The sequence below is a fragment of the Anomaloglossus baeobatrachus genome, chromosome 4 (genome assembly GCF_048569485.1).
Source record: "Anomaloglossus baeobatrachus isolate aAnoBae1 chromosome 4, aAnoBae1.hap1, whole genome shotgun sequence".
In the NCBI taxonomy this organism is placed as follows: domain Eukaryota; kingdom Metazoa; phylum Chordata; class Amphibia; order Anura; family Aromobatidae; genus Anomaloglossus; species Anomaloglossus baeobatrachus.
Genome location: NC_134356.1, coordinates 405,565,050 through 405,584,701, shown reverse-complemented (window position 1 = coordinate 405,584,701; position 19,652 = coordinate 405,565,050). Strand labels below are relative to the sequence as shown.

Sequence of the window (19,652 nt, the reverse complement as noted above, 5' to 3'; positions counted from 1 at the left end):
CAAAGACTTTGTAGCGATCCCGGCCAGGTTGGGATCGCTGGTGGGATCGCTAGAAAGTTTCAGTGTGTAAACCCAGCTTAAGTAAAGCACACTGCTTGCTAGATCACCCTATTAGGAATCATTCTATTAGGAATCATCCTTCATCTGTGTTGGTTTATTGCAGTTTGACGTATTCCTGAACCACGCTATTTGATTAACTTCATGCTGTGAGCCTTGGCCCATAAAGCCAAAATATATCTGCAAAAAAGAAGAATGAGGAGACTTTATAGCTGTCTACAAATACAGTATCTCAAGGGCTGTGACACTGTGGAGGGATCAGCGCTATTCTTATTTGCACAAGGAAAGACTAGAAGCAATGGGATGAAACTCATTGAGAGGAGACAGATTAGATATTAGAAAAATATTTTTGACAGTGAGGGTGATCAACGAGTAATACAGGCTGCCACAAGAGATGGTGAGTCCCCTTCAATGGATATCTTCAAACAAAGGCTGGACAGACATCTGTCTGAGATTGTTTAGTGAATCCTGCATTGAGCAGGGATTTGGACTCGATGACCATAGAGGTCCTTTTCAACTCTAACAATCTATGATTCTATGATATGGATGTAACTGTGATGAGATGAATAATTTACACATTGATATGTTGGCAGGATATGTACAAAAGGACATGCTTAAGTGATACTTTAAAATTAAAATGTACTGATTAAGTGATGTATGACACTATTTATAAGCATCTTAGTAAGGATGAATTGATAAAGATGACCTACCGTCTCCTTCTGCAGTGCAAAATAAGGATGATTATTCCAACCAGGGGTATTATGACTATAATGGAGCTTACTGCGAACAGAACAGAAATACTTATTATAGACTTGCTCAAGACATACTGTATCCTATGAATAACTAAGTATACAACAAGTTTCCCTTACCTGCTGCTATTGTCTCAGTTTTCTGCCAAGTACTGTTTTGCTTATCTGCAAAATAATAAATATAAAATGAATGTAAATTATTATATAGAACTTATTCAACTTTATAGAGGATTTAATTTACAGATTAATGAAAACAAGTTTAAACTACTGCAATGCCTCCAATTGCCATGGAAAGATGTGTATGACTCGCTGAGGTCTCCTATGGCTGTAGCCAAAGACGTTCAAGCTCTTTAATGCAAAGACAGTCATAGTAATGTCCAAATGATCTCCACATATACCGTATGACTGTATGTGCATACAAACAAACAGAATGTTTAATAAAACTGCATATTCAGACTTTTTATGCTTTTTATAAATAAAAAAATGTTCCACAAATTATCCTTTTTTTGGGCAATGCCAAAGTTTATACACATGCAGTGTATATAGAAGAAATGATAAGTATTGACAATCAGTGGTTCTAACATCACCCCTTTTTCTGAAATAACAATAGCTTTTGTACTTGCAAACTGAAGAAGCAATAGTTTTGGTTTTATAACTATAAAAAATAAATTGTTTAACACTTTTCTGTGTAGTAGAAACAAGTTTGGTATTTGTTCTACAAGTGAATAGTCAATGACGAAGCACTAAGGCCCAGACAAGCAATAGGGACCGGGAAGCAATGGCGTCTTAAAAAGCCATTCAAAAGTTAACCATATTTTTGTGTGAGCAGTTTCAGATTTATTACATTAATTCTGTGCAAGAAGGGCTTTCCAGCACCAGTACAGTATAGATATAGAATAATGAACAGACTGGAGGAGGAATAGTTGGAGTAAATAGAGGAGGAGGAATAGTTGGAGTAAATGACAAGCAGTAGATGATGATGACACCAACTAGGTACTATATGATGATACGACTGTTATGCCGGTCACTCGTATGCCTTTTAAGCAGCACCCTACTCATTGTACATTTTGCTCTGCTCCTACCATACCTGACCATTGCTCTGAGTTGCCTTGTGCTTGTTGTGAGTTATTGGGGGGCATGGCCAAACTGCAGTAATTTGTATCCACTCTGTGCTGCAGAGATTTGTTTTACCAGCCTGTCACTTACTAGCAGGTGATATATCAGGCTACTACTTCTGTTAGAGGAGGTGTAATCACAACGTGAAAATCAGGACTAGAAGATGCAGGCTATCTATGTGGTGGCAACCCAGCTGCAGGGTCTGTCCGCTCTAATGTCTTTTCTTTCCCACCGCCTCTACCAAGTCTTGTCAACTGCCCCAGGACCATTAGCCTTCTCAAGGGATCTGCCTGTGGCCTTAGTTTCTAGTGGAACAGCTAAGCACCAGCTTCCACTTGAGTCCAGCAACAGCGGAGACCACAAGGAAAACCATCCATTAATCAGTGTCAGATACACTTCACGTATACTATTTCCCTTCAAACCAGACTAAGATAGAGTTTATGGTCTCTCTGCTATCTGGTCAAACTCTGGCCTGGGCAAATCCCATATGGGGGCATGGTGGTCCGGAAACCTGCAATGTTGAGAAGTTCCTGGAGATTTTCAGAGCGATATTCGAGGTTCTCCACCCTCCATTCCTTGCCCAAACTTTGGTTCCTAGCCTGCTAGCACCTTCTTTAAGCATTCCTCTATATTCTGTCTCCTGTTATCGACCTGGCTTGTTTACCCATCCTGTCTGACCTCTCTGATCCTGACCTTGGCTAAGTGTATCGAACCTGTGTTGTCTGCACTGACCTCGGATTGTCTAACCATGTCTTTGTCACAATGTGACTGCAGGATGGCGAGTCACTCTACAGTTCTCCAAATGTCATAAAATATGCTAGAACAACAGAGAGATTACAACTGGTCTCGGGCCTTTGTCGTAAATACTTTCTCTGAGTGTTAAATGATAACTTCAATGTTTTTACTGAATGGCACACTTGTGCTTGGGATTGCCAACAGGTCTCAGAACTCTGTCATAAATACTTCTCTCAAATGCAGGGATGCCACCCACCTGACCGCTATGATTATGATCCATTTTGGACATAAGAGCGCCATCTTCAGTAAATTGTGGATATCAGCAGGAATGTGAATGGTCCCCGAGAACTCAGGCAGTACTCTGATCGGATTGTCCTAATATGTAAAGATGATACAGGAATGTGCAAAATATGTATTATGTTTTAGTTTGTGGTTGCTATATAAAATGTGGCACGCAGAGATAGCTAGGCACATATCATCTTCTATCATCTCCCACCATTGTCTCCCTTCCTTTCCTGCTATTACTGTCTCATAGTTAAGTTTACCTTTTGTATCTCCTTGTAAATATTCTCTTTACAATGAATCCCCTTCATAACACCCAGTAGCTATTGTTCATAATTTCTGCTAATTGTCACAATGAATTCATCTAATTCTGCACCTACGCTTGAATAATGTCATGCCATGACCCTGGAATTGTTGACTCCGGTCTTTCCATACTCCACCCCCCCTTTCCCAATTTGTATCTAAAATGACTGCACAGACACCAATTTTTCTTTGGATAATTTTGGCCATAGCAGCCATTTATTAAACAAAATACATAACAAATAAAAACATTGCAATATGGTAGGGTCCTTGAAGCTACAAACCCTGGTGATTCCTACCAACCGAACCATAAACACCAACTTGCCCCCAGCCGTTACCCACACTGGCTCAGGAGCACCAAACGGTAAGGGTTAATCCTCCGTTAACCCCAACCACCCACAGGGACCCCGACATACCCCGTCGGGAATCCCCACAAAATCACCAGGTGACCAGCCATTCAGCCAATGAGGGGATCCATACCCAGATGGATTCCCAGAACCAATTTTTAACCAACTTCAAGGACCCACCAATAAAACCGCCACAGCGAGGGCACCTTGATAACCTTCAAGTGCCTGAGACCCCCCGCAACCGCAGAGCCCTCTCAATACCTCCTTGCAGGCCGAGGGCCCATAAATCAATCCCCACCACATTTAAGTGCACCCCGTCTGGCAACCAGAATTCCTCATCCGTCCTTTCCAACTCAACGTGCCTTATCGCAACTCCCCCATTACGAATAACAAACTTCGAAATCGCCCTATTCACTTTTGCCCACGCCTTGTTCAACCTATCGACCGACCGCGCTTTTCGCCAACACCTTCTCGCCACCATCTCTGACCAAACTATAGTTAGCCGTGGAAATGACACCCATAACTGCAATAAATCGTGCTTGATGTCTTTTATCAAAATTCGAAAAGGACGCACCCCCAGATCATTTCCCCCGACATGTAAAACCAAAACGTCGGGAGGCCTGTCTAAACGGGCATACCTATTCACCTCTTGCAATACCCTGTTCCACCCCAAACCCCTAACCCCCAACCAACGTACAAGAGCCATATCCCTTTCAAAACCTAGTTGTCTCCCGTCTCTTCTCGCATCCGCTCGCTGGGCTCCCCAGTACACATAAGAATGGCCCAGGATCCAAACCAGATACGGGGGGGGGTGTTTCTGTAATACAAAATGTACAAACAAACAACCATTCAGTTTCATTATTACCCAACTTGAAAAACACCCAGTCCACCCCCCCCCCTCGCAGCCGCAGCACCCCCTGCTCAGTTGCCGACGACCGCCTGTGGACGGACATACAACTTAAAACGCTGCGACTTCCACCTACCAATCCGCTTCACAGTCTCTTCCGGCAAACCACACATAGCGGCCTCTGTCGCTGCCCCAATGCGAAAAGAATGCGACGCAAACGACCTCGGATCTAACCCCAAAGACTTCAAACATGCCCTAAAAATACTTACAAATTGGTAACTAGATAAAAAAGACCCGTCCTCATGACACAACAAGGGGCCATCGACCTGCGGGCGAATCCTTCCAAAGTTCCCGAAACACTTGAGCGGGCACATCTCAGATGCCATAACCACACCCAAGCGAACTCGCCTACCCGCACCTCTTTGATCTGTCTTCGATTTCCGAATCCAGAATACGATCCCGCCTTCCACGGCGATAATATCACCATGACCCAGGCCCCCGGGAGAAGTCTTACTGGGTGTTACCAATTCCCCAATCCGCAACGCCCCAAAAAACGCCAAAGAAAACGCTAACCGGAACAAACTCACCTCAAACTGCGATATACAAACCCCTCGCAATGCTCTACCCAACTGCTCCAATAAGCTAAATGACACAGGCTGTCTACCATCCTGCGGCTTGCATCGTTTCCGAAATCCCTTCAAAGCTTGAACCACCCAAAAACTCTTAGTCAAATGCTGTAAACCCCGCAACCGAAAACCAAATGGCTAATGGCTAATCCCGCCATAAAGCGATTCACCTTCGCAAATGACCATCCTGTAACCGCTGCCTCCCCCAACCTTTCCAACAGTACTCCCAACTGATCTCTCTCAGCAGACCCACAGCCCTGCAACCACTGCTCCCAAAGACTCCACGCTGCCTGATACGCCGTCCATGTGGTACCCGACAGGGACGCCCGAATCAGTGGTCCTACTGCCTGAAGACCACGTTCCAAAGCTGTACCGGACACTCCAAGCCGCTGGCCTCTGCCTCTGGCGCGCAAACCCGGAACTGATCCCACTGAAAACGAGAGAGGGAATCGGCTATTAGGTTCTGAACACCTGGCACATGAGCTGCTGTAACATACGCATTGATTTGCAAGCAAACCAGCACCAGCTCCCGTAACACCCGAACAACTGGAGGAGAGGACGCCGAAAACTTGTTAATGACCAGCACCACCCCCATATTGTCACAATTAAAGTGAATCTTCTTGTTCGCCAACTGTTCCCTCCACAGATGAAGTGCCACCAATATCGGAAAAATTTCCAATAGCGCCACATTCCTCGTCAAGCCTTCATCAACCCACCTATCAGGCCACCGTTCCGCACACCACTGACCCTGAAAGAAAGCCCCAAAACTTGAGCTTCCCGCCGCATCAGTAAACAGCTCCAAATCAAAATTGTCCTTTACGTCCTCCATCAGCAGCGAACGACCGTTGTAATGCTCCAAAAACTGTCCCCAAACTGCTAAGTCCGCTCTGTGTTCCGCCGATAAACGAACGTAATGGTGCGGAGCAAGCACCCCCGCCGTGGCACCAGCAAATCGGCGCGAAAAAATTCGCCCCATTGGCATTACCCGACACGCAAAGTTAAGCTTTCCCAATAAAGACTGAACCTCCCTTAATTGCAATTTCTTCACACGCCGTGCCCTTGCCACTTCGTCTTTCAGCCCGTTGACCTTTTCCTCAGGAAGCCAAACTTCCCAAGCCACGGAATCGATGACAATACCAAGAAAACTTATGCAAGTCGTCGGCCCCGTCGTTTTCTCAGGTGCTAAAGGCACCCCAAAATAAGCCGAAACCCACTCCATTGCCGCTAAGATCCCGGCACACTGCGCCGAGTCAGCAGGACCTACACACAAAAAATCATCTAGGTAATGTACCACTGATGACAAACCCGAAACGTCCCGAACAACCCATTCCAAAACCGAACTAAAAGTCTCGAAAAATGCGCACGAAATCGAACACCCCATGGGCAAACAACGATCTACAAAATAGCCACCCTCCCAACAACAACCCAGCAGCCTAACACAATCCGGATGCACCGGCAAGAGCCAAAAAGCTGATTCAATATCCGTCTTAGCCATCAGCGCCCCCCTCCCACATCTCTTTACCCACTTTGTAGCCTCATCAAATGACGTATATACCACTGAGCACAGCTCAGTAGGTATTCCATCATTCACCGATCTGCCTCTTGGATGAGACAAATGGTGAATCAGCCGGAATTTCCCTGGTTCCTTTTTTGGCACCATCCCCCAGCGGCGACACCACCAAGTCGGGAAAAGGAAAGGCCCGGAACGGGCCCGCCATTCTCCCCAACGCCACCTCCTTCCTTAATTTTTCTGCCACAACCGCCGCATGCTGGTATGCAGAAACGAGATTCCTGGTTGCCCCCGGAACCTCAAAAACGGGGGCAGGAATCCTGAAACCCTCCCAAAAAACCCAACCGCAACACTTCTGCCTTTTCCCGATCCGGGTACCTATTTAGGTACGGAAGCATTGCGACTAACTTCACTGGCGTCAGACCCTTGGGTATTAGAGCCGCCGGGCTTGGGTTTCCCCTTCTTGAAGCATTTAGATGCTCCGTGGGATGTCCCGTTACAATGGGTGCATAGGTGCTTAAAACGGCACGTGGCCCCAAACTTACACTGCCCGTCGTTGAATTGCCAGCATATACCTGGCTTCTGCGATCCCGCCTGACCCTGCTGACCACTGGTCCCTTGATTTCCCGACTGGCCGGAAGTCCCGGCCCCGCCTTGAAAGGGCTGGCCATACCTAGCCGGTGCCATGACCCGCAACCATAACCCTATATCTTTTTGATCCCATCGTATAGATGGGCGTACGGCCTTCCTCTAACGAAATTGTTCGTCATACCGAAGCCACGTCTGCCCCCCGTACATCCTGTAGGCCTCACCTATCGAATCCATATAACAAAATAGATGAGAACAATTCTCCGGCGCCTTTTCGCCTATCACACTTGCCAAAATAGCGAAGGCTTGCAACCAATTAGTAAACGTCTGAGGGATCAAGCGCCACAGCCGCTTTTCCTCATCCTCTTTCTTATTATCCTCCTTTTTCCCTTTATCCAAATTAAATTTTGCCAAAGGAAGGAGGGAAAAGATCTCGACATATTCGTCCATCCAGATCTTTTCCCTCACCTCCTTCTTAAGGTGCAAACCTAAGGGGCCCTCAAAGCATACATAAACCTCTCCACGCAACCTATCATCTAAATGAATCCTGTCCTCCTTATCCTTTTCCGTCTGGACCGACACCGAAACCGGGGAAGAAATACCTGCAACCACGGACTCACTAACCCCCAGAATGGGCGGATTAACCCATGCCCCCACAGGTGCCGGGGGTTCCCTTGGCCCCCCAATTCGCTCCAGCAATGAACGCCCGCAACCTAACAGCTCTCCCAGCTCCCCACCCCCCGACGCATACCCTCCAACATCGAACGGTACCCCTGGACTTAACCCCGTCTGATCTACCCCTCCCCTTTCGTTCCGATCCCGGTTAAGCTGAGGAGACAGACACGACACAGAAGCATACTCACCGGGCTGCACTAGGGAAGAGGCCCCGCCAGCCGGACCGCCTGATTCCTGACGTCCATCCACACGATCCGCAACTTCTGGGCTCCTCCCACCGGATTCCCTGCTGTTAGCCCTTGCCGCCGCAAGGCCGGAAGACACCTCCAACCCTGTAATATGGGCCTGCCGTCTGTCCTGCCAGCCGTCCGCCCCAGAGAGCTGCCTGCGTTCCTCCACACCCTGCCAGTGCAGCTCCCCAGTGCTCCTCCAGGGGGCCCTGTCTTCAATCCGGGCCTCTGTTGCTGTAGGCCCTGCACTCCAGGCCCGGTGCACCACAGATACCAGCATCCGCGCTCCGCCCCCTCCGCTGGGGCCCGCCCGCTCCTCCAGTCTGTCCTGCTGACAAGGCTCAGGGCGCAGGGCAGGCACATCGCCCACACGCCCCGCCGCAGCGCCGACATCCACCGCTGACCGGGCGGTAGCAGACCCCGCCTCCAGCTCCAGCAGAGGCCTGCTGACTGCCGCTGGGCCCAGCCGCACAGTAGAATTCCTCCCAGGTCGGGGCGCACTGGACTTCTTTGCTCGCGGCGCCCGGCCTGGAGGTTCCCTGGAGGGGCTTCTGCAGCGACGCTGGGCCCCAGGAGGCAGGTCAGGAGAAAACCGCTGCGGCGGTTTAGACCTACGGGAGCGCCGCTCCTGCAGGGGGGAAGACCCTGCCGCCTCCAGCCTCCCGCCGATGATCCCTGCCACAGTATCCTGCAGCCACCCAGGGGGATGATTGCCGGCCGCCGCTCTAAGCCGCTCAAGGAGCTGATCCACCGATTCCATAGCAGGTAGGGTACAGGGACTGTCACTTCTGTCCCCAAGAGCGGGAAATGTGCCGCTCCTCCCCCATGGTCATTGTTTTATTTAAAAAACGGGCTCGCTCTCCCCCTCCCCTCATGACACCTTGACCTCCCCACCAATCAAGTGTCATGAGGGCCTCCGCAAATGCCCCGGGGGGAGGGGGGGCAATGCTCTGTCCCTTCTTTATACGCAACGTCTGCAGTCTCATGTCATCAATGGAGGTCAGGTATACAGAAGTCAGATTGGGACGAAAGGACCTAGGTGAGGTAAGTATAGTATTTTATTGTTGGAATTGATTGTTGGAATTTTCCTTTTAAACTTTAATTTTAACATGATGTCGGCAGTGACATCCCATAATTTCACAGGAAGCATAAGATTTGCCAGCAGGAGTGTTCCGTGACCACTCTGAGCCGGAAGAGATCAATTACCTGCCGATAAATACTTTGCCCCTTAGGAAATAAAGTCACAGATAATCGCTTTAACTCTGCTAGAAAAAAAATATACAGCATTTTAGTGCTTTAAAACATCAACTGACCTATAAGGTTTGTAGTTTGCACAGGAATTATGAAATGGGTTGCAGAGCTTTGTTTCCCTGTTGCCGTCACATCAGTATTTTCCATTACAGTCGCTTCTGTACTTGTTGAAGCAGTGGTTTTCTTGGTTACAGTCTTCACAGTCTCCTTGGGTAATAATGTTTGTGTAAATTGTAGTCCTGAAAAAATAGTTATATTCTTAAAGACTTATATGCACATCTGTCATCAAATAACTGGGGAATCTGAGTAATACAGTTTGATTAATGGATCAAAATTTTATTTATTCTCCAAGCATTGTAAAAGTTTGGATTTTTTTGTAATCTGCTTCATTACCTTACTTTGCTTCCTTTTAGTCTAAACTCTATGCTGCCATACCTTTTCAATGCACAGTTCAGTCTCTTTTACAAGCTCTTTTCAACTGCTGCTCAGCAATATTCAAACAGTGTGTATGGAAATTCCCCTGTCTAAGGGTACCGTCACACTAAGCGACGCAACCAGCGATCCCACCAGCGATCTGACCTGGCAGGGATCATTGGTGCATCGCTACATGGTTGCTGGTGAGCTGTCAATCAGGCAGATCTCCACAGCGATCAGAGATCAGCCACCAGCGACCTGTGTAATGACGCTGTGCTTCGTAACCATGGTACACATCGGGTTACTAAGCAAAGCGCTTTGCTTGGATACCCGATATGTACCTTGGTTACCTGCGTCCGCAGCTGCCAGAAGCCAGCTCCCTGCACACGTAACCATGGTACACATCGGGTTACTAAGCAAAGCGCCTTGCTTGGATACCCGATATGTACCTTGGTTACCAGCTTACCGCAGGCTGCCAGAAGCCGGCTCCCTGGTCCCTGCACATTCAGATCGTTGGCTCCCGCTGTCAAACACAGCGATGTGTGTTTCACAGCGGGAGAGCAACGTCCAAAAAAGGGTCCAGGACATTCAGCAACGACCGGCGACCTCACAGCAGGGGCCAGGTCATTGCTGGATGTCACACACAACGACATCGCTAGCAAGATCGCTGTTGCGTCACAAAAAACGTGACTCAGCAGCGATGTCACTAGCGATGTCGCTTAGTGAGACGTTGCCTTAAAATTCTCTGGGGCAGTGTAGAGGGAGAAAAGAAGAGGGCCAAGGACTGAACCTTGAGGGACTCCAACAGTGAGAGGAAGAGAAGATGTGGAGCCAGCAAATGATACACTGAACGAACGGACAGAAAGATAGGAAGAGAACCAGGAAAGAACAGTGTCCTTTAGGCCGATAGACTGGAGCATAGAGAGAAGGAGATGGTGGTCAACAATGTCGAAGGCGGCAGAGAGGTCAAGAAGGATAAGCAGAGAGTGGTCACCATTACGTTTTGCTGTCAAAAGGTCATTGGTCACTTTGACAAGGGCAGTTTCTGTTGAGTGTAAAGGGCGGAAGCCAGACTGTCACTGGTGGTGATCCCTTCCTTTCCTGGGTATGTGCATTATGTGATTTTATATATTTGACGTCAATGGCTGGTTCTCTTTGTGGGCATGCGGCTTTCACTATGTCCTTTTTCCTTGACATTTGACATCTTTTATTGGTATGCACTTGCACCTTATATTTTGTGGCATTATGTCTGCTAAAGAACTTTTTTTTGGCACTTGCCTAAGTAATGTTTGGTAACTGATAGCCCTTGGTCAGAAACTGCTTATATGGTCATCTACATGCCTGGGTATGGTTGGACTTTATTATTGTATACACTGCAATTGTCAGTTGAACAGAGCACTGATATCTTCCACTTACCCCGGCGTGTTGGTTATTTCTCATTATATCTCCATTTCCTCTCTCTCCCTCGACTAGAGGATCACATCATAGCCAGTACTCCTCTCCTCCACGGCTAATTGTTACCATTGGCAATATGCTTGCTAAGGAACTTTTTTGGCACTTGCCTAAGTAATTTTTGGTAACTGACAGCCCCTGGTCAGAAACTGGTTATATGATCCTCTACATACCTGGGTTATGGTTGGACTTCATTATTTTATACATTGCAATTGTCAGTTGAACAGGGTACTGATACTATCCACCTACCCCGGCATGTTGGTTATTCCTCATTATACCTTCATTACCTCTCTCTCCCACGACTAGAGGACCATACTATAGCCAGCACCCCTCTCCTCTACGGCTAATTTTTACCATTCCTTTATTGCCTTAACCATATGCCTCTCCCACGACTAGTAGAGATTGTGAACAGTAGATTCCATTACCATACTACACCTATTTTGGTGGTTTAATATAGTACCTTCACATGTTCACCTCTCCTATGGCTATTGACAACAATTATATTGTACAATTGTATCACAGTGTATGCCCCCCTTGATTCAGTGGTAGTTGTTTTTAACTTTCTCTTTATTGCTGTCTTGCGTTTGTCCTTTTTGATAATAAAAATTTCTATTTGCATATACACTCGATTGTTCTCCTTTTTTGTACGCTACTACGAGTGGTGCATATACTCCGCCAGCGCAAGTGTGCTGGCGGAGTATTTACCTTATGGCTCAATCTTTGAGAAATTGTCTCATAATACTGTAAAGGATCTAGAAGAGAGTGAGTGGACAGGTAGCGGGTGAGGCGAGAGTAGACCAGGCGCTCCAAGAGTTTGGAGATGAAGGGGAGATTGGAGACTGGTCTGTAGTTGCTTGTGCAGGATGGATCAAGAGAAGGTTTTTTTTAATAATGGAGTAATGATAAAGTGTTTGAGGGAGGAAGAGAAGATACCAGAAGAGAGAGAGAGATTGAAGATTTTAGTTAGGTGAGTGGTGACAACCGGAGAGAGGGACTGGAGTAGAGGTGAGGGGAAGGGATCAGTAGGGCAAGTGGTAGGACGAGAAGAGGATAGGAGCCTGGACACTTCCTCCTCTGTGACTGGGTCAAATGTGGAAAGTGAGCTGGATGGGATGTGGGGAGGGATGGGATTCACAACGCTTGGTGGCTGGGAGCTGATCTCTCGGCGGATGTTTTCTATTTTCTCTGTGAAATACGTGGCCAGGTCATCAGAATGAAGGTCTGTGACGAAGCTCTTGCAAAACGCGCGTCATAGGTTATCGGCCAGCGGCAGCAGCAGTGCTGAGGGCCATTGTTTTGCCATTATATTAGCTTTATATGATCTCAGCATTAATGGCACTGCTGCTGCTTAATCATTTGCTGCCACAAACATAAGGTTTTTCAGTTCCTGCACATAAGGTTTTTCAGTTCCTGCACTGAATCTTATATCTCGTTGGATCAGTTTTTGCCTTACAGCAATTTACTTTGCCTTATAATTTTCCACCTGGCACTTCTGATCCGGCGGGTTATCCTTATATCATGATACATATTTGTGTATATTATTTGACCGATTGTAGCATCATGTGTAAATGGGTATTTTACCTTGAACGTTAATATCATTACATGATTGTCTATATGTCCGCTGGTAGATATTGTTAAGTCATGGCATTGTAGTTAAACCCTCTATTCATTGCAGGTCATCTTATACATTTTTCTATTTGTAAATTAATTATTTGAAATTTTCTAAAGCAGCTATTTACTTGTTCTGAGAGCTCATATCTATATATATCATATACCTTATGTAATTATATCACATATAAGTGAGTCTCCATCTGTATCACACCGCCCTGTTGTGTTGATTTTAAATCACGTTTCTGTGTATGTCTCTTTGTGTTGCGGTCACAAATAAAATTAAATAAATATTTTTGTACTTTTGCAAAACTTTTGGGTATTTGCCTTTATTAATAATGGTTATATATCATTGACTAGGTCAGTTTTTCTTTGTATACTTGGTATGGTGACTTTGGTCATAGTGACTCTTTAATATGGTTATTAAGTCCTGTATTCTGTTGCATCTAATATACTGTGATAGGGGTCTGTATTTTGGGACTGAGGAGGGAGTGAAAGGTGTCAAAGAGCTTTTTTGGATTGTTGGCTAGTGAGGAAATAAGGGTGGTGTAGTAGGTCTGTTTGGCGAGCTGAAGGGAAGAGTTGTAGGTCCTTAACATGAACTTGTAGTGGATGAAGTTTTCTGGTGTGCGGGTTTTCCTCCATAGGCGTTCGGCACTCCTGGAGCATCGCTGAAGAAATAGAGTTTGGGATGTGAGCCAAGGCTGTTTTACTCTGTGTTTGGTCTTTCTGAAGGTGAAACAGATGAAACAGAAACATACCATACTAGTATATTGACCCCTAGACATTAAAACGTAATATAAGACCCTGTCTTATTTTTAGGGGAAACATAGGATATTACAAAAAATAATTACTTTCCAATGCCTGGATAATTTAAAAAGTTGAGTAATTCTTTCACTTCTTCCCAAAATCTGCTGTACGTGTATGATGCAAGTCGGGTGCAGGACGGTGTCTGAGCCCACCGCATACTCATCAGATAACGTGTTTGATACTCAGCCAGGATCTTCTTTCCACAGATTGGGGTAGGGAGTACCTCCATCCATGACTATTAACCTGTTAACTGCCACTGTTAATGTTAATCCACAAGACCATCAGACCACAACATGTTTGCGGAGCATTGATGATTTGCTATAGCCGGGCATCTGGTAAAGATTTTTAGTATATACCGAAATACTGAAGTTTTCCTGTATATAGTGTAGGCGATCAAGTGATCACAGATGCAATCCATGAGGGGACTAACAAATATAAGCAAAAAAAGGTTTGAAAAATTATAAAAAACAATAAAATAACAGTAAAATTTGAATCACCCGTCTTCTCTCTTAAAAATAAAAGTATAAAAAAATACACATTTGTAGTATCCCTATATTGATAAGTCAAATCTATCAAAATGTAAAATGAATCAATCCGATCAGTAAACACTGCTAACAGAAACTTAAAACAAAAACAAACGGAAAAACTGAGGGGGTTTTGGCCTCCATTGCTAAATAAAACTGAAATAAAAAGTGATCAAAGCATCTTATCTATCTGAATTTGGTATGAATAAAAACACCTGTTCTCCCCGCAAAAAACAAGCCCTCACACAGCTCTATCGGACAAAAAATAAAAACCTTACAGGTCTTGGAAATTTCAACATAAATCCCCCCAATTTTTTTTTTAATGTTCAAATCTTTTCATCACTAAAGTAATAAAAAAAAATAGACAAGTTTGGAATCTCCGTAATCTTACTGACCTGGAGAGTCTGATGCCAGGTCATGTTTACCACGCAGTGAGCACTGTAAAAGCAAAGCCCAAAATCTATTTCAGAATTGATTTTTTTCTTGCAATTTACCCCCGTTTTTTCCTATTTTCCACTACATTACATGGAAAAATGAATAGTGCCATTTAAAACTACAACTGTTACTGCATAAAAACTAGCACTCATATGTCTAAGTGGTCTAAAAAATAAAAAAGTTATGGTTCTTGGAAGAAAGGGGAAAAGTGAAAACAAAAATGAAAATTGACTGAAGAAGAAAGGGGTTAAAGAGGATCTTTCAATGGTTTTAGTATGATAAACTGGCTACATCATGGAATACTGGCTGCATAGCTGAATAAGACATATTTTACATTTTGTAATTTCTCATCCATGTTGCGTAGATATTAGTGCACAAAATTTAGATTCTATTTTATGCTAGTTCTTCTCTAGGAGTTTGTACTTTTTCCTATGTATGACATTAACCAATAAAAGCAGGAGTTGGAGGGAAACAAATAACTTGTCCCCTGAAGAGCTTAGAACAAGCTTTCTCTGTTGGAGACATATAACGCCACACAGCCTTGTTCTACTCCATGATCTCTGAACCAACTTTGCAGAGTAGAAAAGAGCAGTGTGTAATTACAAACACCTACAGCTTTCATCTCATGGCAGTCAGTGTGGGGGGAAAGGGAGTACAGAGGAGTTTGTCATTACAAACATGTCACACAGGGGAAAAAGTAAACACTCTCAAAAAAGAATCTCTGATAACACCCACTTAGCTTTAACAGAAATTAGAATCTAAACTTTACTAGCTAATAGATTTATAACAGAGATGAAAGTAAATAAAAAAAAGTTGTTTTATTCAGCTCTCCAGCCATGTGTGTTCATCAAATAACCAGGACATGTTTTCATATGCTAAGTAGAAAAAATGAAGTGTCATATAGTAGTAGAAACTTGTACAAGATATAGTAGAAAATCGTCTTACTTTTTATTTTAAAAATAATTAATTGAACTTGGCCCTTTAATTGTACATGATTATACAGTGGGTAAAAAAGGTGTTTAGTCAGCCACCAATTGTGCAAGTTCTCCCACTTAAAAAGATGAGCAAGGCCTGTAATTGACACCATAGGTAGACCACAACTATGAGAGACAAAATGAGAAAACAAATCCTGAAAATCACCTTGTCTGATTTGTCAAGATTTGTTTTGCAAATTATGGTGGAAAATAAGTATTTGGTCAATAACAAAAGTTCATCTCAATATTTTGTGATATATCCTTTGTTGGCAATGACGGAGGTTGGTGGTATGTTGGCCCATTCCTCCATGCAAATCTCCTCTAGAGCAGTGATGTTTTGGGCGTGTCGCTGGGCAACAAAGACTTTCAATTTCCTCCAAAGGTTTTCAATGGGGTTGAGATCTGGAGACTGGCTAGGCCACTCGAGGACCTTCATATGCTTCTTAAGAAGCCACTGCTTCATTGTCCTGGCAGTGTGTTATGGGATCATTATCAAGCTGAAAGATGCAGCCACGTTTCATCTTCAATGCCCTTGCTGATGGAAGGAGTTTTGCACTGAAAATTTCACGATACATGGCCCCATTCATTCTTTCATGTATACAGATCAGTCGTCCTAGTCTCTTTGCAGAGAAACAGCCTAAAGCATGATGTTGCCACCACCATTCTTCACAGTAGGTATGGTGTTCTTTGGATGCAACTCAGCATTCTGACTCCTACAAACACGACGAGTTGTGTTTCTACCAAACAAATATACTGTGGTTTCATCAGACCATATGACATTCTGCCAATACTCTTCTGGATATTTCAAATGCTCTTTAGGAAACTTCAGACGGGCCCAAACATGTTCTGGTTTAAGCAGGGGAACATATCTGGCACTGCAGGATCTGAATCCCTGGTGGCGTAGTGTGTTACTGATGATAGCCTTTGTTACAGTGGTCCCAGCTCTATGCATGTCATTCACTAGGTCAGCCGTGTGGTTCTGGGATTGTTGCCCACTGTTCTTGTGATTATTTTGACCCTACCGGGTGAGATCTTGCGTGGAGCCCCAGATCGAGGGAGATTATCAGTGGTCTTGCATGTCTTCCATTTTCTTATTATTGCTCCCACAGTTGATTTCATCACACCAAGCTGCTTGCCTATTGCAGTTTTCCCAGCCTGGTGCATGGCTACAATTTTGTTTCTGGTGTCTCTCGACAACTCTTTGGTTTTCACCATAGTGGAGTTTGGAGAGTGACTGTTTGAGTTTGTGGACAGATGGCTTTTATACTAAAAACAAGTTCAAACAGGTGCTATTACTACAAGTAATGAGTGGAGGACCGAGGAGCCTTTTAATGAAGAAGTTACAGATCTGTGAGAGCCAGAAATCTTGCATGTTTTTAGATTACTATATACTTATTTTCCACCATAATTTGCAAAAAAATCTTGCCAAATCAGACACAGTGATTTTCTGTATTTGTTTGCTCATTTTGTCTCTCATAGTTCTGGTTTAGACCATGTGGTCAATTACTGGCCTCTCTCATCTTTTTAAGTAGGAGAACTTGCACAATTAGTAGCTGATTAAATACTTTTTTCCCCCACTGTACATAGTTATATAATATGAAATATATTTAGATTCACCAGATGCATCCAGAAACTTATAGGCAGTATTTTATAGACTAACCTGTAGATAGTGTTCTTCCCGGTGCAGTGTGATAATTCACAGTGGAAAGACTGATCATGTGGGTACTTGTAGGTATTTGGGATGTTTGTGTAACTTTTCCCTGTGTAGAATGCGGTGTCTCAAGGATCTTGACTGTTGTAGTGGATAATATTGTTGTAAATCTTTCTACTGTTGTGGATGATGAAGTTGAAACATGACTTGCACTTGATACTAGAGAAAATGTTTCACATTATGAATAAAAGAGTTTTCAAACATCTGATCAGTTGGTTCCAGTTCAGTGTTAAACAACGAGGTCTCATAAATTGCAGATATAAAAAGGTTTTGCCTGCAATTTGCTGTAGAATTCAATGAAATTTATTTTTGCAGGAATAGTACCGTATTTTTTGGACTATAAGACACACTTTATTCCTCCAAATGTTGGATGGATTGGTGTATAAAGCAGGATGGATGGGGGTATACAGCAGGATGGATGGGGGTATATATCAGGATGGATGGAGGTATATATCAGGATGGATGGGGGTATATAGCAGGATGGATGGGGGTATATAGCAGGATGGTTGCGAGTATATAGCAGGATGGATGGGGGTACATAGCAGGATGGATGGGGTATATAGCAGAATGGTGGTATATAGCATGATGATGGATGGAGGTATATATCAGGATGGATGGGGGTATATAGCAGGATGGATGTGGGTTATATAACAGGATGGATGGGGGTATATAGCAGGATGGATGGGGGTATATAGATGGATGGGGATATATAGCAGGATGGCAGTATATAGCAGGATGGCAGTATATAGCAGGATAAGGGCATATACCAGGATGGCGCTATGTAGCAGGATGGAGGCTATACCACGATGGCGCTATGTAGCAGGATGGAAAGATATACCATGATGGCGGTATATAGCAGGATGGGAATAAATACCAGGATGGGGTACATATATACAAGCATGGGGATCATATATAAGGCAGGAGGATCGTTACTAGGATGGGGTACCTTAGTTAGAGAATTTGGGGACATTACTCCCATAACAGTGTCAGGAGCAGATCCTCGCCCCATAACAGTGTGTCATGACCACATTTTTTGCTTAAAATGTTATTTCCTATTTTCCTCCTCTAAAACCAGGGTGCGTCTTATGGTCCGGTGCATCTTATAGTCCGAAAAATATGATATATAACATAAAATGACAGTAAAACCTAAAGATCTGTATAGTTTGTTCTCAAAAAGGTTGTGGCGGCAGTTAAGGGTGCTTTACACGCTGCGACATCGCTAACAATATATCGTCGGGGTCACGGTGTTTGTGACGCACATCCAGCGCCGTTAGCGACATCGCAGCATGTGACACGTACGAGCGACTTTCAACGATCCCAAAAGTGGTAAAAATCGTTGGTTTTGGAGAGGTCGTTCTAAAACAAAATATTGTTGTTTGGGCACTAGCGATGTTGTTCCTCGTTCCTGCAGCATCACACATCGCTATGTGTGACGCCGCAGGAACGCCGAACATCTCCTTACCTGCGTCCACTGGCAATGCGGAAGCAAGGAGGTAGGCGGAATGTTACGTCCTGCTCATCTCCGCCCCTCCGCTTCTATTGGCCGGCCGCTTAGTGACGCCGCAGTGACGTCGCTATGACGCCGAACGCAACTCTCCCTTGAAGGAGGGATTGTTCGGCAGTCACAGCAACGTCGCTGACAAGGTATGTGTGTGTGTTGCTCCCGTAGCGATAATGTTCGCTACGGCAGCGATCACCACATATCGCACGTACGACGGGGGCGGGTGCTATCGCGTTCGACATCGCTAGCAAACGCTAGAGATGTCGCAGCATGTAAAGCACCCTAGAATTCAGGTTTAGCGGGGTTGTCCGGTGTTAAATTGTTGATCAGTGTTGATCGGACCTCTGGGACAAAAATGTTAACAATTTTTTTTATGCTTGTGTGAACGTAGCCTTTGTGTACAGACGTTTTTAGACATTTTAGCATAATTAATATGACTATAAGATAATCAGTTAAATATATATTTCTTTGCAGAATAGGAGAGTTTTTACCTGAAGTAGTTAATGAAGATATCGTACTGCTTGGTGTAGTAATAGGAAATAGAGGGTCCCCTAGATAAATTAATAAAATGACAGTTGGTTAAGATAGAATCACGGCAATGTGAACATTTCAGGTTTTCTTTCATTTATCCCTTCATTGCACCACTTTTGAACAGATCTGAAGCTCGGCATCTGCCACCATTAAGGCTTAGTTCACATGTCTGTTTAAAATGGAACAGGCAAATGAAATGTTTGAAACAAATGGAATTCATGTGCAGGCAGGGATCTGCTCTATCAGTTATGTAAAAAAATAGCAACAAAAAGAGGAATAAATATCTTCCAAAAATTAAGCATTACTTACAGCAAAGATGGGCTGCAGTTGTACATCGCCCAGGCCAAAAACTAGTACTCTAGTAGGATACAGCCAAACC

At 44.4% G+C, this 19,652-nt stretch overlaps 1 protein-coding gene across 3 annotated transcripts in view; it reads right to left on the bottom strand.

Moving 5' to 3' along the window:
- The window catches only part of IL15RA (interleukin 15 receptor subunit alpha), a 125,692-nt gene that overhangs the window by 15,224 nt on the left and 90,816 nt on the right, over positions 1–19,652 (bottom strand). For 2 of the 3 annotated variants that reach the window (XM_075342600.1, XM_075342601.1), the window contains 5 exons: positions 19,234–19,293; positions 17,191–17,400; positions 9,376–9,552; positions 927–971; positions 768–837 (listed from right to left, as the gene is read on the bottom strand). In XM_075342600.1, coding sequence (XP_075198715.1) covers positions 768–837; positions 927–971; positions 9,376–9,552; positions 17,191–17,400; positions 19,234–19,293 — 562 coding nt within the window. The remainder of the gene's footprint in view (positions 1–767; positions 838–926; positions 972–9,375; positions 9,553–17,190; positions 17,401–19,233; positions 19,294–19,652) is intronic. The other variant, XM_075342602.1, reaches the window with a different exon arrangement.